This window comes from Trichosporon asahii (assembly GCF_000293215.1).
Source record: "Trichosporon asahii var. asahii CBS 2479 unplaced genomic scaffold scaffold00050, whole genome shotgun sequence".
In the NCBI taxonomy this organism is placed as follows: Eukaryota; Fungi; Basidiomycota; class Tremellomycetes; order Trichosporonales; family Trichosporonaceae; genus Trichosporon; species Trichosporon asahii.
In genome coordinates this window covers 1,528,750-1,554,686 of record NW_014040874.1, presented here as the reverse complement: position 1 = coordinate 1,554,686, position 25,937 = coordinate 1,528,750, and the positions used below count along the sequence as shown (strand labels likewise).

Genomic DNA, 25,937 nt, shown 5'->3' with positions numbered 1-25,937 from the left:
CGTTGACATCACTTGGCGCATGTGCTCGTTCACTGTCTAGATTTAGTGTCCTGTTGTCTCCCCTTGTCTTTTAACAGTGTCCCGAGTTTCTAGAACTGGTTGTTCGAATATGCCCGCTGGCCACGGCCCCTCCGCCAAGAAGGGCAGCGGCAGCAACTACACCCGCATGCTGACTGCCCTCCTTCTCGTCGTCGTCTCGCTTGCACAGGTTTCGGCCGCTGCTGGTGCGACGAATGGTGTCCGTGCAGTGAATTCTCGTAACCGCGTTGGATTCCGTCGTCAAGCCACCGACGAAGGTAGGTGCACGAAATCTCTTCCCGCACTATTGGTGGTCCTGTGCTAATTTCCAGGTTCGGACGGCAGCGACGCGGGATCCGCGCCCTCGACGGCCAACGAGGCTTCCGCCCAGAAGTCTACCGCCGACGAGTCCTCTGCTGTCACGTCTACCCAGCAGGAGCCGTCGTCGATTGAGCAGGAGACGTCCTCGGAGGCTGCCCCTTCGACCAGCTCGGTCGAGGAGACGACCTCTTCCTCGACGCAAGAGGAGCAGACCTCTTCCGAGACCCCGTCCCCTTCCCCTTCCCCCTCTCCCTCGCCTTCGCCCTCGCCTTCTCCCGAGCCGACGCCGTCAAGCTCGACCGCCGAGACCAGCTCGTCCACCGAGGAGTCGACTAGCTCGACCACTGAGCAGCAGCCCTCGACTTCTTCCCAGGAGCAGACCTCGACTTCGTCTGAGGAGGAGATTACGACTTCGACCGAGGAGCAGACTTCGACCTCGACCGAGGAGCAGACGTCCACTACCCCCGAGCCGTCGTCGTCGTCGTCTTCGACCGAGCAGAGCTCTTCCGCCAACGAGGAGCGATCGACGACCTCGACCGAGGAGAGCACGTCTTCGTCGGAGCAGGCTCCTTCCTCTACCGAGGAGAATTCTGCCTCGCCGGAGCCATCGTCGACTAAGGAGCAGGACAACGCTCTCGACCAGGCGTCTTCGTCGGAGAGCACCTCGTCTGAGGCTTCGTCTTCCGAGGAGGCCGCTTCGTCGACCGAGTCGCCTTCGCCTTCCACGACTGCTGAGGCTTCTCCTTCGACCTCTGCTTCTCCTTCGCCCTCCTCGTCCCAGCCTCCTTCCACCGCGTCGCCCTCTCAGAGTCGTCGCCTTCGTCTGCGCCTTCGTCTACCTCGCAGTCCGAGTCGACCTCTTCGAAGGAGTCTGTTTCCGACGAGGCGGCCGGTGTCTCGTCGTCGACCTCTTCCGAGACGCCCTCTTCCAGCTCGACTTCGGAGGAGGGTTCGTCGAGCCTGTCGTCGCGCTCCGAGTCGTCTGAGGGAACCTCTGCGTCCCCCAGCCCCTCGCCGAGCGCTTCGCCTTCTGCTTCTCCCTCGGCTTCGGCTTCTTCCAGTGAGGAGCCCAGCGCTTCGGCCTCCGCCACCAGCGAGCAGTCCTCCAGCGCTTCTCCCTCCGCCACCTCTTCCTCCACCTCGGAGGACGACGCCGCCCCCAGCCCTTCCGCCTCGTCGACCTCGGAGTCTGAGACCGAGACCAGCTCGTCGGGCTCCTTCACTTCGGAGAGCAAGTCCGCCAGCCCCTCGGCCTCGTCTACTGAGGAGAGCTCGGCCCCCGCTCCCAGCAGCTCTACTTCTGCTGAGAGCTCTTCCGCTTCTGGCAGCGAGTCGGTGAGCCCCTCGCCCTCTAGCGGAAGCTCGTCATCCAACAAGCCGTCCCCCTCCAAGTCCGCCTCGGCGACTGAGAGCGGCTCGAGCAGCGCGGATGCCGAGTCTTCGTCCACTTCTGAGAGTGGCACGACCGCTGTTCCTGTCCCGACGCCTTCGTCGTCGTCGGAGCCCGAGAACAGCTCCACCAACACCAGCTCTGGCCCGTCCTCTGAGAGCCAGGCCCCTAAGCCCTCGGCCTCGTCCTCCGAGAACAGCACGGCCAAGCCGTCGCCTTCCTCGGAGTCGTCGTCGCAGGGCTCCTCGGCCGAGCCTCAGCCCCAGAGCTCATCTGGGTCCGAGTCCACGAGCGGCGCCCCTGCTCCCTCCGCCACCTCGTCGGAGGAGCAGTCCGCCACTCCCTCGTCCAGCAAGAAGCCCTCGCCGGGCTCCTCGACCAGCGACTCTGCTTCGCCCGCTGGCCCTTCGTCCTCTGAGAGCCAGTCTGGCAACGCCCCCGCCTCCAGCGGCGAGAGCCAGAGCGAGCAGCAGAGCCAGCCCCCCCCGTCGAACACTGCTTCTGGCTCCGAGTCTTCGGCTGCCGAGCAGTCTTCGAATGCTCCTGAGCCCTCTTCCGCTAGCAGCACGACGGCCGTCGTTCCTGTTCCCACGAACGAGCCCTCGTCCTCGGCTTCCCAGGGCTCTTCGGAGCCTTCGGCCCGTCCCTCGTCGGCGATGCCTACCCAGTCTGGTGCCTCTCAGACTCCCTCTGGATCTGAGCCCTCCGCCCAGCCTACTGCTTCGCCCTCGCCTTCGGCCTCCAACCCTCCTCCCTCGGGCTCTGAGGGTCCCCAGCCCTCGTCCTCTGTTTCCGAGGAGCGTTCCGTCTCCGAGGGTCCTTCGGCTTCCCAGTCGGCCCAGCCCTCTGGCGGTTCCGAGACCCCCTCGCAGACCTCGTCTGAGGGACCTGCCCTGTCGTCCGACGGTGGCGTTCCCACTTCGGCCCCCGAGTCCGCTCAGCCCACCGCTTCCCCCTCCGGATCGGCTGCTGAGTCCTCGACTTCCGGCGGCGTTGTTGTTCCCGGAGGTTCCTCGCAGGAGCAGAGCGAGTCGGCCACGCCCTCCGCTGGCCCCTCTGGCTCTGCCGAGCCTAGCCCTTCCTCGTCTGGTCAGGGTGAGGCTTCTGGCTCCATCAGCGGCGAGCCCCCCATTACGTCGGGTGAGCCGACGTCCTCGGCTGGTGTTGAGCCTTCCGTCACTGGCGAGCCCTCCAACTCTGCCGAGCCGACTGCCACTCCCTCTGGCAGCGAGTCGGGATCTGCTTCTGCGTTCCCGACTTCGTCTGGTCAGGAGGTTGGTCCCTCGTCTGGTGTTGAGTCTGGCACCCAGAGCGCGTCTGTCTCCACCAGCGTCACCCCCGAGGGCTCCACCACTGTCATCGTGAACCCTCCTGTCACCGGTTCTGCCTCTGGTTCGGCTACCCCGAGCGCCACTGACATTGTCACGTCCTCGGGCCAGCAGGGCAACAGCGCTTCGGCTACGCCTACGTCGAGCGGTGGTGACTCGCAGTCTACTGCTGAGAGCTCGCCCTCGCCCGACTCGCCCAAGGGTTCGTCGCCTTCGCCCTCGGAGGACGCCGCTACCACTGCCTCGCCGTCCCCGTCGTCGAGCAGGGTCGATGCCTACACGCCGACCCAGACCAACCTCGTCATCCAGACGTACACGCCGTCTTCGTCCAACGAGCCCAGCAGCGCCACCAACACGCCCTCGCCTACGCTCCAGGCTCCCGCGATCCCGTCCAACGTTGCGCCCAGGATTGTGCCTCAGGGCAACGAGCAGCCGCAGCCGCCCAACACGGCCCTCATCTCGATCCTGCTCAACCTGAACACCCTTCCCTGGTCGTTCGTCTACGGCAACCCCGAGTCGCAGTCGCAGATCTTCATCGCGTTCCCCAAGCTGCTCTCCAATGCGCTTGACATCCCCATCACGGACGTCAGGAACGTTGCTCTGCAGATCTACCAGCCCGCGGGCAAGTCGGACCAGTTCGGCACCCAGTGGCTCGGTTACATTCCGCAGGACCAGTTCAGCACGCTCGAGGCGTACATCTCTACCCCGTCCTCGCCGCTGTACAACCAGACTGGTCTCGCCGGGCAGGTCGCTGCGCAGATCGACCCGTCGTACCCCATCACTTCGTACATGAACAAGCAGGCCCAGTCCAACCAGACTGCCCACACCGAGGCGCAGAACGACAAGCGCAAGCGCAACATCATTATTGGTGTGTGCGTTGGTGTCGGTGGTGCTCTCTGGGCCGCTATCTCTATCTGGATCTACAAGCGCCTCAAGCGCTCCAACGAGCGCGCCGTCAACAAGCGTCTGTCCGAGCACATGTCCATGTTCTCTGGCCAGAGCGGCGGCGCTGCTGCCAACCCGTTCCAGGACAACCGCCGTGTGTCGGCCACTCCCTCCATTGCCGCGTCCGAGATCGACTCGCGTCCTTCCTCGTTCTACGCGTCGCCTCTGGATAACTACCCCGCCATGCGCCGCCGCCAGGTAGAGACCTACTACTCTGACCAGGCTGCTGCGTCTGGCGCCGGTGGTGCCGGTGACCAGTCGCCCACGTCGTACGTCAACTCTGTGTTTGGCACCTCGTGGTTCCAGAACTCTACCTATGGAGGAACCACGGGCCACTCGCAGACTGGCCACTCTGCGCACGGCTCATCGTCGCCCAACCCCTTCGATGACGTCTATGCTCGCTCGTCGCCGAGCCAGCAGCGCATGTCTCTGCGTCCTCAGCGTCGTTCTATCCAGAAGACGATGATCTCGCAGCCGACGCTCCAGGCCAACTCGCTCGAGTTCAACGAATACAACGGGTACCCATAGATAGATCATGTGTAAATCACAGGCGCGGCATCGCCTCTTTAATGACGGACAATCAATCTTTATATAGTATATGACTTTTTCCCCCATCCCCATTGCTTTGCCGAGTCTGGTGCTTTGCAAGCAACTCCCCTCCCCTCCTCCACCCCTACTCTACCGTAGATTCTCCCACCCCCTCTCCATCACCTCAACCCCACACCCGCCATGGGCACCGGCACCGGTCCCATCGCATCGGATTCCCCAAGGGCACCCCGGCATTACTCCCCCGCGTTGGCAGGCGCGACACGCTGGAACGTGTATTCCGACCCGACTACCCCCGGTCAATTCAACCTTTTGACCACCCATCCGATTATTAAATGGCTGGCCATAATTTCTAATCTTTCCCCCCCCAACCCTTTCCCCTGTTAGGTCTTTTTGGTTGCGATGCATTGCGTCGTATTTAGCAGTCAAGCAGCGCGAGCGAAGCGAGCGGTGCGCATAGATCAGCGAGCGACATGAGAGAGTGGCGTGGTCAGGAAGGAGAGACGTTAGTGTGACGGCCGTGCAGTGAACGCGAGCATCTGTCGCAGGAAGGTCTTCATCGCCACTTGACGTTTGACGGTGCCAAGGGCGCCAATGGGGAATATCGAATATCAACCAAGACAAGACTTGGGCCATGTGATTGACACTGCGCAGCAAGTTACAGGCACGTCTTTGCACCGAGGAGAACAACCGGTACAACGGATCTGGAGCGATGAGCGAATCGCAGATCCAATGGCCAAGCCAAGAGAAAGTCTTTGCAGTTGTGCGCGAGGAGCGTAGATCAAGGGGCTCAGCCAACCTCGTTTGGCCAGCCTAGTGTGCGCAGTGTTGGAGACCGTAGGTCGGCTCCGGGTGGCTGTGGAGCAGCATTTCATGTCTTCTTCACCGCTCAAGACGAGCATAAGGCTATGAACTGTTCGGATGGCGTCCATCAGTGAGAAGACCGTGGTGACGGGTCTGTGCATGCCCGTGACTAGAGTTATGGTCACGGCGGTGCGAGCAGCTTCGTTCGGTGGCCCCCATGGCCCATGGCCCGGTAGAATGACGCACTACTACATATGTAGTAGTGTTTGTTTAGAGTTGGCCCTTCGAGACCCTAATTGCGAACCCACCGAAGTGATTTATATCCCGGTAAAACCGGAGTGTACGGAGTGTATACGGCATACGGCACTCTGTCCGAGTCCACCACTGTACCACTTCCACCCGTTCTGTGTCCATCCGTGTTTCCCGCCGATCCTTCCATTGCCCCGCTTGCCCGCTGCCTTGTAACCTCGCTTGCTCATCTTGTTCCACGATTCCAACAACTTGCACCGCGTACCCTCCCCCACCCACTCAGCAACGCAACGCCGCACGCCGCACGCCGCACGACGCCGCAACCTCAACGCCCTGACCCCGCCCGCCCACACCGCCCACCGCTCGACCCCTGCGTGACTTGACACTTGACAGGACTGGTGTCTACCACTTTCCTCGTCTCACAAGAGAGAAAGAAGAGTGTGCGGATGCCGCGCGACGCCCACTCACACGCCCACCGCGTCGCGGCATACCCCGCCCACGCACCGAAGCGGCATCATGGGGACGACCGAGGGGAGCGGTCGTCGTCTCCAGCCCGGTCCTCATCGTTACGGCGGCGGGGCTCAGCCAATGCCGCTGCTGCGCGTACATGTCATGTATGCATTCACACCCATTACTTGCTGCGGCGACCATGTCTGACACGGCGCAGTGGCTGTGGCTGAGACGTATGGGCGTCTGTATACCCGAAGCACGCCGAGAAGGTGCGGCGTTGCTTTTGGGTGGGACGGTGGCTGGCGGATCTACTCTTGTCCTGCCGCGGCTGCTGACTGCTTTAAACTGTCAGCAGAAGGGCTTGGGTGTGGGAAGAGAGTAGGTGAGGGAGGGATACCAGACGAGGACGAGGAATGTCGGCGGAGAGCAGAGATCTCCAGACCCGGGGTGCCCAAGTCGGAGACCCCGCTGTACGGAGTGTATACGGCATACGGCACTCTGTCCGAGTCCACCACTGTACCACTTCCACCCGTTCTGTGTCCATCCGTGTTCCCCGCCGATCCTTCCATTGCCCCGCTTGCCCGCTGCCTTGTAACCTCGCTTGCTCATCTTGTTCCACGATTCCAACAACTTGCACCGCGTACCCTCCCCCACCCACTCAGCAACGCAACGCCGCACGCCGCACGCCGCACGACGCCGCAACCTCAACGCCCTGACCCCGCCCGCCCACACCGCCCACCGCTCGACCCCTGCGTGACTTGACACTTGACAGGACTGGTGTCTACCACTTTCCTCGTCTCACAAGAGAGAAAGAAGAGTGTGCGGATGCCGCGCGACGCCCACTCACACGCCCACCGCGTCGCGGCATACCCCGCCCACGCACCGAAGCGGCATCATGGGGACGACCGAGGGGAGCGGTCGTCGTCTCCAGCCCGGTCCTCATCGTTACGGCGGCGGGGCTCAGCCAATGCCGCTGCTGCGCGGCGTAACGGCGCCTCGTCCAATGGCGCCGACCACTCCCACGACTTCAGCTACGACCTGACCTCCGACCCGGAGTCTAGCGGAGCAGCGTCGAGCTCCCCGTCTCATAAGAAACCGGCGCGGAGCGCGACGCAAATGGCCGGCGAGGATCTGTACATCCGCTTGAATGATCGGGAGGACTTTTGGGCCGAGCTTGAGGCTTTGCTCGAGTTGCCGGAGGGATGTGACCTCGTCATGCTCGATAACACCATCAGGATGTTTGTGACGATCTGCGGGGCTTATCATGGTGAGTTTGCAGGAGTGGTCCGGCAGAAGTGGATGGAGTGGGTGGTCGCGCGACCACTCCGTACTGCCTGCGGCGGGATAGTGGAAGACAGCTGCTCGGCAGTGAGTGCTCATGCTGACAACCAGACCGATACCTCCGGGATCAGCACGAGATGAATGTCGCGATCGACCTGCTCCTGAGCTCCGAGCTCTTCACGTATTACCGCGAGCGCATGGTCGGGATCATGATGGGCGATGCGCAGGAGGTGAGTCAGCTGGAGACAGCTGAAGATGGCGCTCGGAGCTGACTGGGCAGAACACGAACCCGCACGAACTGTACATCTGGTACCACATCATTCTGAACTATGGACACAGGCATCCGAGCCTTTTCCGGAGCCACAGGAGGTGGTACAAGCTGCTGCCGACGCTGGGAGAGGTCGTGGGGATGGACTACGAGGAGGTGAGTTCTGTCTTCTGGCCAGGTCACCGGTCGCTCGCTACCTAGTCACCAGTGGCTCGCTACCGCTCGCCCGCTCGCGACCCCGCTGACACCCAGAACTTCATTCTCGGCCTGCCCTCCATCGAGACCCGCTTAAGGCTGCCCGCAACCAACCTGATGTACGAAGTGTGCCGGGTCCAGCGGCTGAACGAGAGCGAGCTCGCCATCTTCGACGACCGGTTCATCGACCACCTGTTCGACCTCGTCGAGACGACGCGGAACAACCAAGACGAGTCGCTGAACTGGGCTGTGATCCGGCTGATCTGCGCGCTAAACGAGCAATTCATGGTTGCGACGCTGCCAAAGAAGAAGGTCAACACGGCGAGTACGCGAGACCTGCCGAGTTTGGCGGAACACGACAGTCCCGAGCGAGCCGTCCGGACGCGGGCACACAGCGCATCCCCGGCACCGCACAGCCAGGTCCTCGAGGACGACGGGAAGAAGCACAACCGCGTGCTTGTGGTCCTGATGCGACGGCTGGGGAGCAGCAAGACGTTTGGCGAGAACGTCATCTTCATGCTGAACCGGAGCGAGAACACGCAGACGGGCCTCTGCCTGAAACTGCTCATCCTCAAGATCCTCTACCTGCTGTTCACGACGGAGGGCACATCCGAGTACTTTTACCTGAACGACCTGCGCGTGTTGCTCGACGTGTTTATCCGTGAACTCGTCGACCTGGACGAGGACCACGAGGCCCTGCGGCACACGTACCTCCGCGTACTCTATCCACTCATCGCATTCACGCAGATGAAGCACGACCCCTACAAGCGCGAGCAGATCAAGCTCGTCCTCCGCTCCCTCGTCGGCAACCAGCACTTCAAGGACGTGAACTTGACGACGAAGCGGCTTGTGGAGCGCTGTCTCCGGCAGGCCGAGGCTCCGCTCGAGGAGCTCTGCCTCGGAAGCGTGAAGGATGCGCTGCTCTCGTCCGGCTTCGGGGGTCCGGGGGAGTTCGACAGTCCCGTGGACGTTGAGGCCGGGTCGTCCCCCACCTTGAACCGAACAGCGAAGGAGAAGAAAGTAGGCTCGATGGACAGCTACGAGGCGACGACGCGCGCGCGGCTCGGTGTCCCCAGCAGTGGGCCTATACGCAACTCGTCCCTCGTCGATCTGAGCAAGACGCTCGAGGAACGAGGCGACTCCGTCACGCCCCTCGATCGCAGCCAGACCAACACCCCCACAGAACGGAAACCGAGACGCAAAGCGCCCGCTCCACCCGCCGCTAAGCGGAAACACTCGGTCACGAGCACTACCAGCAGCGCCAGCGTCGTTAGTGACGGCCCGAGCGGGTGGATCACCTTCAGCGCGTAGGCCACCGCCGAGCGCGCAGCGCGAGGTCGTTGGATCTTCGACGTGCGGGCGAAACAGCGCGAGAAACCAGATCTACCGCCCCCCCCAGCCCTACCAGCGGCCCCGGCCGTTACCCCATATTCTTGAATCATCAGAGCTAACAGTTGTACATGTCATGTATGCATTCACACCCATTACTTGCTGCGGCGACCATGTCTGACACGGCGCAGTGGCTGTGGCTGAGACGTATGGGCGTCTGTATACCCGAAGCACGCCGAGAAGGTGCGGCGTTGCTTTTGGGTGGGACGGTGGCTGGCGGATCTACTCTTGTCCTGCCGCGGCTGCTGACTGCTTTAAACTGTCAGCAGAAGGGCTTGGGTGTGGGAAGAGAGTAGGTGAGGGAGGGATACCAGACGAGGACGAGGAATGTCGGCGGAGAGCAGAGATCTCCAGACCCGGGGTGCCCAAGTCGGAGACCCCGCATCCCAGGTCAATGCCGGCTGATCTCGCGGTATTACCGTGCGGCGAGGCGTCACTGGTTGGTCTGGGCTGGGCGACGCCCGACGAGGCCTCGCCCGACATCTGGAGACCCAGTCGTCGATCTGCATATCATCTTGCTCATCATTGCATCCCATAACTCCATCCTCACTGCCTGATCGACTACTTCTCCGTCTGAACGGCAAGGAGAAGCGGTTGTCGGCAAGCTCCGTTACGCGGCCCCCACCATTCTCCCGCAGAGAATCCCCGCAACCTCTCCCGCGGCGACTCCAGACTCCCACTTCCCCACATTCGTCACCCCCGCCTTGCTTCGTTACACTTCACCCCCCTCCGCCGCCCTCCTTCCCACTTCAAAACCCCGCCCCTCCTCGATATCCTCGGACCCGGAACAGAGGAACACGATGCTCGGCGAACTCCCCTCCGAGGTGCTTGCGGCCATCGCAACGCATCTCATCATGGACACGGGCGGCCCCCCCGTCGACCTAATCTGCACGTGTCGGGGCGCCTGTCTAGCCCTCAGTCCATCGACAAACGAGGGCCTGTATGCGGGCGTATTCCGGCAACTCTACGACACAGGCGCAGTCGAGCGACGGCTGTATGCGCTGGAAACAGCCCTGCCCGAAGTCTCGGGCAAGGGCAAGGCCAAGGCGGGCACGGTTCCGCCGAAACAGGTCTCTGCCGTGCCCAGTATTGCGAGTCTGCAGGTCGCGCTCGAGGAACCGCGCGCACCCTTCATGTCTGCTGCCAGCTCCGCCGCTATGACGAGAGATAATAGCAGAGGTCTCGGGGCAAGTGCCAAGATGCTCACTGCCGAGCTACGCAATCGGTTCCTCGCGTTTAGAAAGTTGAGAGAGGGCAGGATCGACGAGCAGGCCATGTGGGTCGTGTACCTGATGCTGATTGAGAATGGTGAGTAAGGAGTCCGAGGCCGCAGGCCGAGGACTGTTCGCCTGCTCGTTCGGAGGGCTCTCATGAGGACTCTCACGGCGAGGGGAGGACGACGGCCACGACAGCCCTTCAGGCCACCCCCGCTGACACCACAGACGGCAAGAACCTCGCCCACCTCGTCCCGCCGCTTTCTTCTCAGGGGGCCGACATTCCCGCCCTCATTGCGCGGTATCACGCCTCGAAACTTGCTATCCTCGACGCGTACCCGCCCCAGACGCCGACGGACGCGCTCGTCATGTGGTGTGCGTGGTTGCTCGATGAATATAGTGAGTCATCTTTCGGAACATTCGACCGGACATCACTCGCTCGCTGCGCTCGCTCGCTAACTCGCAGTGACAAACACGACCCCGGCAGCCATGCGCCAGCTGCGTCCGTACGTCTTCGCGGCCCAGGAATACGACATGTTCTTCGCGCCGTGGAACCTGCGTCGTCTGCCTCTTCCCGCGAACCGGGGCTCGATACCGGCCATTCCGGGCCCGTTCACGGTGAACCAGAATCCAGAGGACCACGCAGTGACAGTGAGCTACTACGGGAGCGAGCTGTCGCTGCGGCCGCCAATGCTCGCGCACGCGGCCATGCTGCGTTTCTTCACGAACCAAGACTGCGGCTTTGAGCCGGGCACGTCGCCCACGGCCTCCCCGACGTTTCCGCAACCACACACGATCCCGACGCCACCTTCCACCGCTCCGTCGTCAGTCTCAATGTCATCCAAGAGCTCGGCCGAGCTGCGCACGCTGCCGACGCCCGTGCTCGAGTCCTCGGCGCATGACGCGGATTTCGACAGGCTGTTGAGATGTACGGACGGCCGGGCGAGTGAGGGCCGCCGGCTGAAGGACTGGCACGGCCAATTCGCCGGCGCGTGGGAGGGCACCTTCACGTTCCTCGACTTTGACGCGTTCCGGGACATGCTGCTGCACGGGCACAGCCGGGCGATTTACGACGGCGCATACGGCGAGCAAGCGCAGGTGTGGAAGTTGCGCGAGACGCTCGTGCGGCCCATTCTGGCCACGCGCGCGCCGTCGCCTGTCCCCGGCGCCTCGACTGCAGCAGCAGCAGCAGCAGGAGGGGGAGGGGGGACGGACACCCCGAGCGAGGACCGGTTCGACGGGTTCCCCCTCCACGGCCCAATGACGAATGCAGGTTTCCCAGACCTACGCCCATTCCTGTCCGACCCGCTCAGTCGCCGAGCGCCAGGACAGAGTCCAGAGGACGCGATGATTGACGACGCGGTTGCGCGCCAACTCTCCGCTTTGCACGGGTACGAGGCTGTCGAGGCCTGCGACGTTGCCAGCGCCCTCGAGCATGACGACCCAGAGGCCTTGTTGCTGCTCACAGGAGTCGGACATTCGGCCTGGGGCCGGTTCTACATCTCGGGATACATCCGGCAGTGGGACGGTCTGGCCTACCTCGTCAAGGAGTACAGCCCCTATCAGCGGGGCAAGTGGGTGTACCGCGGCTATGTGCTCGGGGGGGACACTATGGTCGGCCGGTGGCGGGATACCTTCACTGCGGAGGAGTATGTGGGCTACGAGGGGACTTTTGTGCTCAAGAGGCGGTCGGAGGGATAGGCCGCCGAGGAGCGCAGCGACGAGGCGTGGTCTCTGTCCCCTTCTCTTGTCAACCTCGTGAGGCTTCCTCAGCTCGCTGCTCTTGGAGGCTCGGGCAGTGATCCCCACCCCCCTCTGCCCAGTTGAGAGTAGACGTCTAGAGATCTGGTAGCTCGCTTCGCTCGCTCGCTCGCTCGCTCGTCCCGCTCGCCTCGGCGACGTAATCTACACATACGATGCATAAATGACACATGGCTAGTCATAACTTCTACCTTTGCTTCTATCTTCAGATTAGCTAAACTCCAGGTGACTCTTCGTCCCAGGCCGCCGAGCTCTGCGACATACGAGCTCGTCAGCCCTCCAGCTCTCCAGCCCTCCAGCCGTCCAGCCCTCCAACCCTTCAACCATCCAGCCCCTCACCCCTTACGGCTCCTCGGGCCTCTCGGCCCTCAGAGAAAACTAAAGGGGCAGCCGGCCCGCACGGAATACAGACTGTGTCGCAATCCTCCTAGCCTGGTCGAGGCTGATAGCCTCGCGCCTGAGCTGCGTGCCTTCGTCCTCGTCATCGTCATCGTCCTCGGCCTGGCCGCGCATAGCCGCGTTGGCGAGGGGTGTGCGCCCCGCCGCACCAAACATGCCCCCGCCAGGACCGGTGGGCACCATTGGGGCGCCAAACACGCTCGCGCCAGCACTCGCGCCAAAGGGCTTGAAGTCGGCCACGATCTTGCGGCTCGGCGAGGTCGCCGCCGCCGCCGTGGGAGAGGTGGAGAGGGCGGCGGCGGGGGGCTTCTCGGGCGATGCGTCCCCGGATTTACGACCGGTACGGGGGGGAAGACGGCCGCCGGGGGTGTACTTGAATCCATGCGAGATGTTGTTCCGGCGGAACTTCTCGGTCAGACGGCGGCCGGACACGGGGAGGATCTGCGAGGCCGCGTCCGAGATGTACGTTGCGTTCATCCAGGTCAGGACGTTCTTACGGCTGTTGTCGGTTTGGATGTAGACGTCGGGGAGCTGGACCTGCTTCGTTTGCTCGTTACGAAGGAGCAGGCGCTCGTGGAGTTCCCTGGATGTCAGCTAAGTGTCACCGAAGCGCAGCCTGAATGTGCGACACAGGGATGAGAAAGGAGAGGCAGGGTGACTTACTGGGCAACCTCCTCGACACTCTGCATGCTCTCGCCCTTCTCCTTGATGCGCTCTGCGACCTCGCGGCCGATTTCTGTTGTCAGCTCTGGATCGTATTTGATCAGCAGCAGACTCACCAGCAATCAGACGCTCCATGTCCATGTTCTCGAGAACCGAGCCCACAATCGTCATCGCGAGCAGGTCCGCCGTCGTCAGTGGCATCATGACGCCGGACGTCATGTTGCAGATGGCCGTGAAGAAGTCGACAGCGCGCTGGGGTCAGCTTCATCCGAGACCACAGTGTAGCTCCGGCTCACTGAGTAGTTCGACAGCGTGTCCTCGCAGGCGACCATGAACTGCGGTTAGCTAAGCAGAGACTCCCCCAAAGCTTACAAAGGTGATGCCGTGCTGCGCCATCGTGCGCGCGATGACGAGCGGGTCGTGCCCGTCGGGGTCGCCCTGCTTGATCTCTGTTTTGTCAGCTCGACGGCACCAATCGAAGAGCTGGCCGCAAGCATGCTTGTTTGCTTCGCCGCATGCATGTACTCACGATCACCGCTCTCGCCGATACCATGGGGCGGAGCGTCTGCAATGAGGACGACCATGCGCGCAGCCTCGCGCCGCCACTCGAGCTCGGTCAGGCACGCGGCCATGCCAGCCGTGACAGCCTCAGGACCGTCGCCACCGCCCGCCGCTGCGGATCAGCATTTACATTCGTCACTCAGAAACAACGAACCAGTGAGACCCTTGAGGTACTTTTGCACGTCGGCAATGTCGCTCGTGAACGGGTTGAACTTGTACACGTACGTGTTGTCCTGCGGCTTGTGGTCGCGGTAGTTGACCACCTGGGGTCAGATGGGCAGTCTGGCTGTGGACTTACGGCAACTCGCAGGTCGTCTGCGCCGTTCAGCCCCTCCTCGCCGCGGATCATGTCGCAGATCGCGAAGATGTGGTCTCGCACAGAGTTGATGTAGCGCTGCATCGAGCCGGTGCAGTCGAGCACGAAGACGAGGTCGCTGGAGTCAGCTATCGCAGAAATACATAAGCCAGCTGAGTCAGTGTCCACTCACATGCACTTGCCCATGTGCCCCGCATTGTCAATGTACTTGACGTCGTAGTGGGTGACGGGCTCGGCCTTGGGCGGGGTCGCAGTCGCACTCGAGTTGTAGCTCGTGGTGAAGTACGGCGAGTAGCTCGAGTACGAGTAGGTGTGCCGCGAGGTGTCCTCGTACAAGTCCTCGTCCATTGTCGAGAGGGTGGCTGAGAGAGGAAGTCTTAGGAAGGCAAGTGTATCTGCCGTGAGATGAGCTGGGATATGGGCGGGTGTGAGAGGAGACGAGTGACGTGACGGGCAAAGGTCACTGCGTGTCTGTGTCTGAGGGGTCTGGGGGGCGTTGCGTGAACTGAGCCTGCGAGACGGGAGGTGCGAGGCTGCGAGGGGCGCGAGGGGAGAGAGGATACGACGGGAGAGATCGGTGCTCCTCAGGTGATGGGTGGCGGGGACGTAGGAGCGGGTCGGGGTGTGAGCAGTCCTCTCTATGCCGTGTCTGGGTGTGCGTGTCGAGTGTTGTTTGTTGGGGGGTGTCTGTGGAAGAGAGAGGGGGGGGGGGGAAGAGGATCGAAGTTGACCGAGCGGCGGCGATGGCGGCGCAGTGAGTGAGGTGTCGGGTGGTGGTATGCCGCACGGATGTCGCAGCACTCTCCTCCGTCCTGGCTCGGCTTTCTCTGGCCCCCGCCACGTGAAATCCAAAAGGAGACTGGGTCCCCCGCATTCTTCAGGAACAGATGTGCCTGGCATGTGGTAGGCACGCGAGATCTCTCTGCCACCTCTTGACGCGCCTACTCTGCTATCTCGTCGTCGTGTGTTGACGGGTTGCAGCGTGTGAGACTCCGTGCCTGAAATCGCGAGACGTCAACAATTCAGTCCACCAAGCCGGGCGAGTGCTGCGCGCAGTCCACCACCCAGAGACACCAGACCCGTGACCCATACACACACACACACACACACTACTGCCATCACGCAGCGGCAGTAGCACCATCTTTTGGCCACTCGACATCAACAACAAAACACTCTCAACTCTTACTCTGCTCGACCACTCCCTTCCCTCCTTCCCTCTCTTTATCCTATCTCTTCCCCCCTGGCCACGACGTGACCCGTGACTCGGCGCGTTCCGCAGCCATCACCTCTCTATTTGCACTGCACGACCTCTAACGACTACTTGTTTCCGTGTCTTTTTCCCCCAAAACACTAGTCTTGATCTTTTGCCCCCTCCCATCACACATCGGTTGGTTTCAAGCCACCACCACTCCCAGTCACCACTCTTCCGGTCCTCACCGCTCTGTCTCCAGACGCTGGTGCAGCCCCAAGTCTGTCGAGTAACTACTGGTCCAAGCGTGCCGTTGCCGCGCCGCTTCACGACACACTTTCCTTCAATAATCCAACCGCATCGCGCGCACCCAACCACGACCTTTTCTTGACCATCGTTGAAGCCGAACTTTGAAGAAGAGCCAGCAGCGCCGATAGCAATGTCTCGTCTTCCTACCTTAACAACGACGCCGAATCGCTCGCCGGCGCCGATGCCCGCCGCGACTGGCATCCCTACCCCGACATCTCGCCGACCGCGAAACTCGCTGGGTCCCAACGTCGCCGGTGCTAACCCGAGCCCGCGCGCGGACGACACCGAGAGGGAACAGGCTCTGAAAGATGTCCTTCGACGGAGACCGCCGTCTGCCCTCGGCAATGGCTCGGACGCCGACTCCCCCAGTCTCGAACGATCATTACAGGCTCCTCGCACTCTCCGGCCGAAGACGCCGAACGGTGCGGCCAGTGGCCTCGCGACCCCCTCCTCTCGCCCTGGCAGCAGGCCATCGCTGAGTGCACGGACAAGTTTATCTGCGTCCTCTGTCGGGCCTAGCAGGCGCACGTCCCTGGCCGCCGCGGCTGTGACCACTCCGACTTTTAAGCGTCCAGAAAGTCGAGCCGGCGGAAAGTGGTCGCCCGCCGTCGGAGACCGTGTTCGTCTTCCCAGTCACGGCTTCGAGGGCACCGTTCGCTACCTCGGCGAAACCCACATACGCGACGGTATCTGGGCTGGAGTGGAACTCGAGGGCCTGTTTCAAGGCAAGGGACGAAACGATGGAAGTGTCGATAAGTGAGTGGTATGTTCGGGACATGAACTGACAGATCGCAGCGTCCGATACTTCGATTGCGCTCCTAACTGTGGTATCTTCGTGCAAGCGGAGAAGCTCGCCCCGCCGACGTCAACTATGGCAAGTAGTACTTCTCGCCCTGCGTCCGCCGCCAGCCATCGATCGAATTACTCGCAGAGCGGACGAATGACACCCTCCCAGTCTGGACGGATGACACCGTCACAGAGTGGACGAATGACACCCTCGCAGAGCGGGCGCATGACCCCTTCGCAGAGGCGCGCCATGACTCCCAATTTTGGCCGCCGGGCGGACGATGACAGCTCAACGTTGCGCTCAAACGCGGCCCGTGCTGCAGAGGCCAAGATCACTGCGGGATCAAGGGCGAGCAAGTACATTGGTGTAACGGCCAAGCAGCTCGAAGCCAAGAGCGGCGCTGGGCTGGCGTCGAGCACGTCCGGCATTGCGACTCCGAAGGCGAGCAAGATTGGCGTCCCGTCGACGACGCCGATCAGCCGGGCGCGGCCCAGCATCGGCGGTGCACTCGCGACACCAAAGGCACGCGGTGCCCGACCTAGTGTCGTCGGAGGAACCGCGGCCGAGATGATGCCCCCGCCGCCATCACCGCAGATCAAGCAGCACCCTAACGCGATCCCCAACACACAGGCTCTCGAGGAGGAAATCAAGGAGCTGAAGCAGCGGAATGCGGAGCTTGAGGCGGCCAACGAAGCGGCCGAGGCCGCTGCCGCTGAGGCGAAGGCTGCCGCCGCCGAAGCCAACGAAGCTGCTGAGGCGGCCAAGTCTGCGCCTGCTCCTGAACCTGCCGAGCCGGCCGAGGACCACTCGGCGCGGCTAGCGGAGCTCGAGGCGGAAGTCAAGGCCGCAAAGGAGGAAGCCGAGTCTCTGCGGAAGGAGCTTGCGGAGTCAAGTGGCAGCGCGGCCGACAGCCGGCGGCAGAGCGAGCAGCTGCGCGAGCAACTCCAGGCGGACAGCAGCAAGCTGCAGCACGAGCTGGACGCCAAGGTCAAGGAGCTGGAGGACCTGCGCGGCGAGATGACTCTTGCTGCCGAGCGTGCGGCCAGCGAGCTCGACGCGGGTATGGAGGCCAAGCAGGCTGAGGTGCAGAAGGTCGAAGAGCGGGCTTCTGCTGCCGAATCCGAGCTCGCCGAGATGAAGAAGCTCGTCGACGAGCTTACTTTGGCTGGAAACGTGAGTTCAAGGTGTCGTCGATGAAACTGACAGACAGCAAATCATCGAGCTCAATGAGAGCAAGCAGATCTCTTTCGAGCTGCAAATCAAGGATCTCGAGGAGAAGCTTGCCAAGGCGGAGGCTGCGTCGTCCTCTGCCGGCGCAGCTGGTGGAGCCGACGGCTCGCCTCGCAGCGCCACCGCCGCCGAGATCGACAACGAAACGCTCACTGCGCAGGTGAAACACCTACAGGGCCGCATCTCCTCGCTCGAGGAGCAACTGGACGAGGCGCGCGGACAGGCGGACGAGAACTCGGACGCCTGGCTTGCCAAGTACAACAAGGTGCGCGAAGGCGAGGGCAAGTTAGCCTCCGAGCTTGCCAGCCTCAAGACGGACCTGAAGGCCGCGCAGGCGGAGACGGCCGCGCGCGACCAGCGCGTGACAGAGCTGCAGGGCGCGCTGGCCGAGAATCAGTCCGCGCTCGAGGAAGCGCGCGCCGAGATCGAGCAGTTGCGGAAGGACGCAGCCGAGGGCGAGGGCGACGCAGCGCGTCTCTCCGAGGTATCGACCGCGCTCGAAGCGGCGGAGAAGAAGATCAAGGATCTCGAAGCGGACGCCAAGGCGCGCGACGGCAACGAGGCCAGTATCCGGGGCTACCACCACATTGTGTCCGAGATGAAGAGCGAGAATGCGTCGCTCAAGGCCGAGCTCGCGTCGCTGAAGGAGGAGCTGAAGCTGCAGCAGGAGCTCGACGGCGAGGACGCGGCCGGTGGTGGAGCTGGCGACGCCAAGCTGCGCAAGCAGGTGCAGACGATGGCAGACACGATCAAGGAGTACGAGCGCGAGGTGTCCGAGCTCGAGAGCCTGGTCGAGGCCAAGATCTACCGCGAGGACGAGCTCGAGACGCAGCTGTCCGAGCTGGAACGCCAGCTCGAGCGCGTCAAGCGCGGCGACGTGCGCTTGTCCCAGTCCCTCCGCCCGCCCACGAACGGGTACGCCAACGGGCACAAGTCGCCGTCCAAGTCGCCTTCCAAGCCTCCCCCGCCTGCCGCCTCGACGCATACGCGCACCGACAGCGCCGCCTCGGTCTCGTCCGTCGCCTCGGCTGCTAGCGCCGCGTCGGGCGCCAGCGCGACGTCGGACAGCAGCAGATGCGAACTCTGCGAGGGCCCGCACGAACTCGACGCCTGTCCCGTCTTTGCGGGCAGTCTTGATACGCCCAAGACGACCCCGGGCAAGAAGGGCAAGTGGTGCCTTGACTGTGAGAGCAGCGCGCACAATACAGAGGAGTGCCCCATGGCCGACGACGTGTTCTAGGCGAGCCGCGAGCCCCGCGTCACGCGCGAGCTGTGTTGTTGAATGATTCCCTATGTCCTTTCTCGATTTCTTGGGTTATTGTGTTCCGACCTATTGCCCCACTCTCATACCAACCACAAGTCTCCGTTCCACAATGCATTAGTTTCCAGTTCCAACCTCCGGCCATTCCACATCTTGACAACCCTTCTTGACGATCATACTCCCGTCTTGTTATGCCCCAAGATACACTACGCATACCCCCCATACTTTTACAGCCCATACAGACACGGTCTGATATATTACATACAGTTTACAGCAGAGAAGAACGAAAAATGCTACACATTGCTTTGACCCTAGTCGCTGTGGGGACCCTTGAGTTCCGCGAGGATGGCCGGCGGCGGCAGATGTCCCGTGAGGAGGCACGACTTGAGCCACACCACATTGGCGAGCTTGCCACTCGCGACCATCGCGTCCGGGACAGAGATGGTCTTGTCCCTGTTCTCGACTATGATGAGGTCGTACGAGTCTGCGTTTGGCGGGAACTTGGCGCCACTCGTCAATTGTGCGCCGAGCGCGATCAGGCAGAACCGCACGAGAATCTGGTGTTAGCTCCCATTCCATATTCTGTAGCTTACCTTCAGACTCCTCCCTCTGTCAAACTTGGCACTCGGCTCGACGAACAGCACCCTCTTGCCGACCAGAGGCTGCCTCTTGCTCTTCGCGCTGGCTGCGACCCAGCCCTCGCCGCCCCAGTCGTCTGCAATGTCCTGTGACGCATAGGCTCGGAGGGAGGCGCTGTACCCCGCGGCAACGAGGAAGTTGCGCCAGCACACCGGGCCCGGCCCCTCGATCGCTGCGTCGATGTACGCCGAGCTCAGGATTGGCATGCCCGCCGCCAGGGCCGCCATCACCTTCGGCGTCATGGTTGTGCCCGGCTCGGCGTTCTGGATGAGGAAGGGCACGCCCTCGGCCGACAGTTCGTAGCTGTCGCCCGTGAGCGTGAAGACAGATTCCCAGTCGGGGACGACCACACCGCCGTGCGCTTCTATTTTCGTCTTGTAGCTGTCCTTCACGTCGCCCGTGATCAGGAATACCTTGCCTTCGAACTCGGTGCAGGGGTCCTCGGGAGCCACAGACGTCAGAGAGCCGCGCTTGCCTGACGCAGTGACGGTGGGAAAGCGCGACTCGAGCTCAATCAGTGGCACGAGACGATCGCCGTAGTTCTTGTCGATGTCCGACTGGGAGATTGCGAGCTGCTTCGTCTGGATTGAGAACGGGTTCTTCTTCAAGTCGAACGCGAAGATCTCGCCGTTCCCCGTGAAGTCCTCGTCGACGAGGTACTGCTTCTCCCCGCACCAGATCTTCTCTCCTTTGCGGATATCCAGCAGGCGCATCCGGTCCACGGGAACGGTGCGGTTCAACCCATCGTCGAAGGACACACGATAGCCCGTCTTGTTCCGAGCGGTCACAGTGCCGATGTAGTAGTCGCGCGTCTTGGTCCACAGAGCGAGAACGCGAAGAGGCTCCTCTTCGCTGTCCTGTTGTGTGGGAACGGGCGTTGGGACAGCAGACGGAGTACGAACGGTGCGGCTGGCAGAGGCGGTAGCGCGGGGGCGTGATGGACCAGCCTCGGGCTCCTTCGTCTTAGCGGCTTTCCTCGTTGACTTGGACTCAGTCTTGGTGGGCTGCCTCTTCGACTTCTTCGCCTTCTTCTGCGGCGGGCGGAACGTCTCATCCTCAGGGTCTTCGGGACCGGAGGTTGACGACTCGGAGTCTCCATCGAACGATGGTGTTGGGGACAGGTTTTTGCGCTTGTTACGCGAGGGACGACTTGCGGTGCGGTTGGATGTGACGGATGCGGAGTGGGACCCTCGCAGTCCCGACGATGGAATGCGAGACGAGCGAGAGCCTTTGCTCGCCTTGGAAGGAGAGGTCATCGTGGATGAGGGCGCCTTGCCTTTACCCTTCAACGGAGACAGCGACGGCTCCTGCGTCTGCGTCTGCGGCTGAAAGGTGTTGTCCTCGGGTTCCGACTCGGCAGAGCTGGAGGAGCTGGATGGAAGAGGACTATCCGCTACCTGCCGTCCCTTCCCCTTCCGCCCGTACTTGTTGGGACTGGGTCGAGCGACCGGGTCGTGCTCGATCGACCCCGTCTCGATCTCATGTATGCCCGTAAACACAGATGGATCCTGCGGCGGATCGACGTCCATATCCTCTTCGACGTCGGCTGTTTGCTCATCGGCGCCCACCTCAGTGGCAATTGAGTGCGTGCTCCGTTCCTTCTCGGGTTCAGCAGGCACGTTCTCAGGTGGCTGCTGAGGAGCTGTTCCAGACGGATCCTTGTACGTGTCGGTGTACGTTTCCGCTCCATCCGGGATCGGGCTGGGAGAGCGCGGCAGCACTGGCGGGGTGGGGACAGCGGACGAACGGTTGCGACGTTTGAGGAGACGGCCCTCCGAGACCCTCGACGCGGCGCTGGTGGTGCTCATCGTCGGCTTTAACGGAGTCGGCATCGACTTGATCGGCGACTGGCTCTCCATTGCCGGGTTGAGCACTTGGGTCGCTTGAAAAGAATAGTTCTGGGACTGTGACGAAGACCGATGAGGAGACGGCTCCGAGTCCATGGTCTCACCGAACAACTCTGCGTCCCCTGGGACATTGAGCGGTCCATCCTCTGAATTGGGCAGATCACCTAAGCGCCCGGGTGGCGGTGAAGATGGAATAGGCACCGCGCGAGGGGGCGATGACGGGGGCACGACGGGGCGGTCGATGTCCATGTCGTCTCGTGGCGCCTGGCCGGAATCGTCCTCAGCCGTGGGCTGCGGTTCAGGTAGGGGCGATGTTCTCGTGTTGCGAGTAGGCGACGATCGGCCACCGCCAAGCCATTGCTGAGAAGAGGATTGACCATTGATGAAAGTCGGTTCAAGGTCCACAGACTGTGGGTCCGTGGTGGGGTCGGTGGGCGCTGGTGCGTCCGTCGGATCTTCCTCGTCCGTCGAAGCGTCTGCGGACGCTTGAGCGTCCGTGGGAACATCGTCGTCGTGCTGAAAGGACGATCCGCGGTGGAAGCTAGACCTCTTCTCGTAAAGACTCTTGAAAGCCTTGGCACCTCGAGGGTTGTAATGCATGTCGCTGGCGAAGTCGCTGCTCTCCTCGTGCTCGGGACTGAGGTCTCGTTGGCGGGAAGAGCTCGCTGCGGGGAAGACCGGCTGGCGCACAGACTGGGGGGACGTCCTAGCGCTGGTTGCCTTGACTGATCCGGCTAGCTTGGTTGGTGTCGTCTGGGTGTTGCGAGCCTTGGGGTCGAAGTTTGGACGAGCGAGTCCACTGAGCGGCGTGAGGGGCGCACCCTTGGCAGACGTCTTGGACGGTGTCTTGGGCGAGAACAGTGGAGGGCTCGTTCCATCGTGCGGGCTGTGAGGGGACGAAACACTCTCTGCCTCTTCCTCCTCCCGGTCTTCAGCCTCACTATGGCTGGGCGGTGTCGTGTCGCGGGGCGATGGTTGTGTGGGCACTGATGGGGCTGCGTCACTGGTGTACGCATCGTTTGCACCTGCTGCGGCGCTGCTCGCACCTTCTTTCTCCGCAGGCGTGGGGGATGCGGCCCGTGACGACTCTTTCACCTGTTCCGGACCGCGCGATGCATCGAGCTCGTTATCCTCCCGCTCGTCGTTGTCCTCCGTGTCCGTCGGCTCCTCGATGATGCTCGTCTCTGCCTCTGCCTCCGCCGCAGTCGCCCACCTTGCTCGCTGAGAGACAGGCTGAGATTCGAGAGGAGCCGGTTGGGGATCCGAGAAGAGAATGCTCTCCTCATCCTTCTCGGTCTCCTCTAAACTTGGCTCATCGAGGGCTGATGTCGAGAGCATCTTCGGCTTTGTCGGCGCCAGGGGAAGCGTCGACTTCAGAGGGAGGGAAGTCGTTTTGAGAGGGAGAGCCGTGGACGCCGCGGTTTTGGGTGGAAGGGGAGCAGGAACAGGCTGCTGCGTTTCGTCCTCGTCGTTCAAGTCCAATGACTCATTTTGGATGTTGCTGGGCATCGTCGACTTTGGGAGTCTGGCCGTCAGCTTCTTTCTCCACCTAGCGAGCTCTTACCCGATCCTCCTTGAGGGTGCCATGGTGACGAGATTTTCAATCTGCAGAGTCAGCTGCAGAGACTATGTTAGCTCACCAAGGTCACCTCGTTCCCTCATGGTCCGGCGGATGTGCGTGGTGAGAAGAGAAGAAGGAAGAGGATACGATGGTGAAGTTGAGCAGATCCAGATCGGTGACCCAATTCAGGCACGACCGGATGAGTGGACCGTGTAAACAACCGCCGGAGCGGGACCTTCTGCGCCGCTGATAAGAGCTTAGGCGTCGGCTTGGTCGGTGGCGCTGAAGCAATTGAGGGCCAGGGGACGACAGAGCAGCGACCAGAGGCACATGTGTACGATGCTGAGCGGATAATAATGGTTCAGCATATGCATTGCTCTATCTACATCTAGTAAACACCCGGAACGATCCGCCAGGGCACCTGCTTCCTGTACTTCTCCCAGTCCTCACCGTACTTTTCCGCACAGTTGTTGTCGTCTCTCCTCTCGCGGTGAATGAGGAGGAAGCCAAAGTACGCCGAGTACAGATAGGTGAAGAGCATACCCCACGGAGCAGCTCCCTCCTGAGTGACCTGGCGGCCATCTAGCATCGTGCGCACACCAGCGCCGACGAGCCCAGTTCCGGCAGGGACGATCACGTAGCCCGCGAGACCAGTTGGGAGACAGAAGGGAAGTGACTGTATCCAGTCTCCAAAGTAGTTGATGTGGCGAGCGCGACCCCACCAGCCGCCTGTGAGGAGGCGCGTGCCGCGCTTCGTCTGGATGTACGGCATGTCCTTGACGCTCGGGTGGTCGGGGTTGGTGCGGAAGCGGTTCTTCTGGCTATTGGCCGAGCGGAAGATGTAGAGCCCAATGCTGAACACGGCCGCGATGACCGCAATGCGCGTCCAGCCAAGGTGCACGGGGTAGACGGAGAGGTAACGCGCCATGGTGCAGTAGAGGAAGGGAACCCAGACAATGTCGCCAAAGGTGAGCATGAAGCCAAGGCCGTCGTGCACAATGTCCATCATGCCCAGGATGCCCGACTCGAAATACTGTCCCTCCAGGGCGTAGTATCCCTGTACAGCCGCGACGATAAGGATACTGTCGCTGACATAGCCGTGCAGGCGAACCTGCTTCGCGATGAATGAGCAGTTCAGGAGAATCCAACCCGTCAGTCCGGGGCGCATTTCGAGCCACGCCTTGACATCGATCTCGCCAAAGAACGGCAGCGTCACGCGCGGGTTCAGCTCACGCCCGATGTAGAAGTCGTAGATGACGTTGCCGGTGTGCCCTCCCTTGGCCAGCTCGCGCATGTCCTTGTTGCCGAGCTTGACAGTGAAACTGCGCAAGTACACCCACACAGAGATCACGTAGGACAGCAGCAGGTTGCCCGTCAACAGCTGCAGGTAGTTGTCGGCGATAAACTTCCAGACAGGGAACTCGGCCCCCCAAATCAAAGTGCCGACGGCACAAGCGCCAAGCTGCACCATGGTCGCTGCCAAAGCTGGACTTTATTAGCTGATGTGACAGCCTTCATGATAGTATGACCCACCATTGAAGCGATACTTGAGCGGTTTGCCAGACTCGCGCAGCTTGGTGCCATACACTTCAGTCGCTGGCAGAATGCGGTAGAGTACGAGGCTGAGAAGATAGTACGCGGCAAGCCACGCAATCACTCTCCAGCTGAGGAAGCCCCGGAGCCCACTTTCAGGCCAGGGGATCTGCGTCTTGAGCTTTGCCCACGACAGCGAACTTGGGTGCAGCAGTGCCGGCGCCGGGCATCCAGAAACGTCGTTGCAGCCAAAATAGAGGACGTTCATGAGTAGAGGAAGACCGAAGACGATGGCGGTGGCGCCCAACCTGCGCTGGGTTGGTCAACTGTTCTCCCCGGCATCCACTCTTCTGAACTTACGGTCCGCCAAACTCGTAGCTTGGTTTCTGCGCTCCCATTTCGTCAGAGAAAGGTTGCTAGAAGAGCCTTGAAGGTCTGTGAGTGGTTATGTACTGAGCTGTTTTGTACTAAGTGGTTAGTATCTGGGCGGGCATTTTGGTGTCACCGCAGAGGCGTCGCTGATGGTACGACGGCGGAGATTTGTTTTCATCATGGTACGATTGGCGACAGAAGGCGTCGGCTGCGCGAGCACTATTCCTCGCAGACTGGACGGGCTGTCATTTGTAGTCCAGTGCAGAACTGTCCGTCTTCAGTATGCCAAGCAGCGGGCTCGATGGTCGCAATGGGCTAGATGCGCAAGATCTTGGACAGATGGGGCGGCAGGGAGCCAGATCACCCAAATACGAAGTTCGTTCATCGTCTCATCAAAGGGGATCGACGCGGAGATCTTCCACACTCCATTGTAGGTTCATGTACCACGTGGTGAGATTAACCTGCCATCTTAAGTCCTCCCTCCTTTACGCCAATCCCGGATCTTGACGAAGTCTCGGTTCTGTGGAGCAGCTAGCCTGTGCGTTGACGGACAAGGCCGATGAGGAAGCCAAGGTGTACGAGCACAGGAAGCTTGCAAAGATGAGCCGAGTCGTACGCGTTGAAGGATGCGGGGCTGCAGCGTTCTCATGATGGGTCAGGAAACGCGATCGGAAGCGATCCGCACTTGGTCCCTGCCCACGACCCACCTGCTCACGCCGTACGGTGGTCGAGGCACACGAGCCCGCGAACCCGTGACTATTTATGGCTCAGGTCCGGAGACTCCTCAGAGCCAAGAGCCGAGAGGCAACTGCTGCAAAGAGTCCGGGGGTCTCGAATGCATCCGGCCCCACCAATCACAGGGGGGCGGAATGTCGCTGAGCCTGGGAAAACACAAGGCAGAATAGCAGGCGCGAGCGCAGAGGAATCGTGTCGCGCGACCACGGTGAGTACACCGAACGTGCTCTCTGCTCGCGTAAACCGCTTCGGATTGGCAGGTCTCGCTGCCAGGACGTCACACCATGACACCTCTGTCGCCGGCATGTTCGGCGACGCTGCCTCAGGTAGAGTTCACAGCGCCCTGGCCGTCGGCCAGCTCCGTCACTCGTCTTGC

The 25,937-nt window shown here is 61.8% G+C and overlaps 7 protein-coding genes across 7 annotated transcripts; 4 read left to right on the top strand and 3 right to left on the bottom strand.

The window, feature by feature from the left end:
• Positions 1-109: 109 nt before the first annotated feature.
• A1Q1_01758 (uncharacterized protein) lies at positions 110-4,530 on the top strand (the record flags this gene model as incomplete). The annotated part of the gene is made up of 4 exons (XM_014324797.1): positions 110-296; positions 351-1,148; positions 1,186-1,288; positions 1,347-4,530. 4 exons carry the CDS (start codon positions 110-112, stop codon positions 4,528-4,530), a joined length of 4,272 nt encoding a protein of 1,423 aa, XP_014180272.1.
• Positions 4,531-6,876: 2,346 nt separating this feature from the next.
• On the top strand, positions 6,877-9,106 carry A1Q1_01757 (uncharacterized protein; the record flags this gene model as incomplete). The annotated part of the gene is made up of 4 exons (XM_014324796.1): positions 6,877-7,318; positions 7,444-7,562; positions 7,672-7,756; positions 7,809-9,106. The coding sequence occupies 4 exons, from the start codon at positions 6,877-6,879 to the stop codon at positions 9,104-9,106; spliced, it is 1,944 nt and encodes a 647-aa protein (XP_014180271.1).
• An 878-nt stretch (positions 9,107-9,984) lies between these two features.
• Positions 9,985-12,099, top strand: A1Q1_01756 (uncharacterized protein; the record flags this gene model as incomplete). The annotated part of the gene is made up of 3 exons (XM_014324795.1): positions 9,985-10,460; positions 10,502-10,797; positions 10,865-12,099. 3 exons carry the CDS (start codon positions 9,985-9,987, stop codon positions 12,097-12,099), a joined length of 2,007 nt encoding a protein of 668 aa, XP_014180270.1.
• Positions 12,100-12,537: 438 nt separating this feature from the next.
• Positions 12,538-14,998, bottom strand: A1Q1_01755 (uncharacterized protein; the record flags this gene model as incomplete). Its single annotated transcript, XM_014324794.1, has 8 exons — positions 12,538-13,141; positions 13,222-13,294; positions 13,338-13,473; positions 13,594-13,670; positions 13,751-13,894; positions 13,937-14,015; positions 14,081-14,216; positions 14,271-14,998. 8 exons carry the CDS (start codon positions 14,996-14,998, stop codon positions 12,538-12,540), a joined length of 1,977 nt encoding a protein of 658 aa, XP_014180269.1.
• Positions 14,999-15,777: 779 nt separating this feature from the next.
• On the top strand, positions 15,778-18,853 carry A1Q1_01754 (ER to golgi family transport-related protein; the record flags this gene model as incomplete). The annotated part of the gene is made up of 3 exons (XM_014324793.1): positions 15,778-16,352; positions 16,392-17,556; positions 17,606-18,853. 3 exons carry the CDS (start codon positions 15,778-15,780, stop codon positions 18,851-18,853), a joined length of 2,988 nt encoding a protein of 995 aa, XP_014180268.1.
• Positions 18,854-19,437: 584 nt separating this feature from the next.
• A1Q1_01753 (uncharacterized protein) lies at positions 19,438-22,869 on the bottom strand (the record flags this gene model as incomplete). The annotated part of the gene is made up of 1 exon (XM_014324792.1): positions 19,438-22,869. One exon carries the CDS (start codon positions 22,867-22,869, stop codon positions 19,438-19,440), a length of 3,432 nt encoding a protein of 1,143 aa, XP_014180267.1.
• Positions 22,870-23,309: 440 nt separating this feature from the next.
• Positions 23,310-24,852, bottom strand: A1Q1_01752 (uncharacterized protein; the record flags this gene model as incomplete). Its single annotated transcript, XM_014324791.1, has 3 exons — positions 23,310-24,406; positions 24,455-24,762; positions 24,815-24,852. The coding sequence occupies 3 exons, from the start codon at positions 24,850-24,852 to the stop codon at positions 23,310-23,312; spliced, it is 1,443 nt and encodes a 480-aa protein (XP_014180266.1).
• Positions 24,853-25,937: the final 1,085 nt, after the last annotated feature.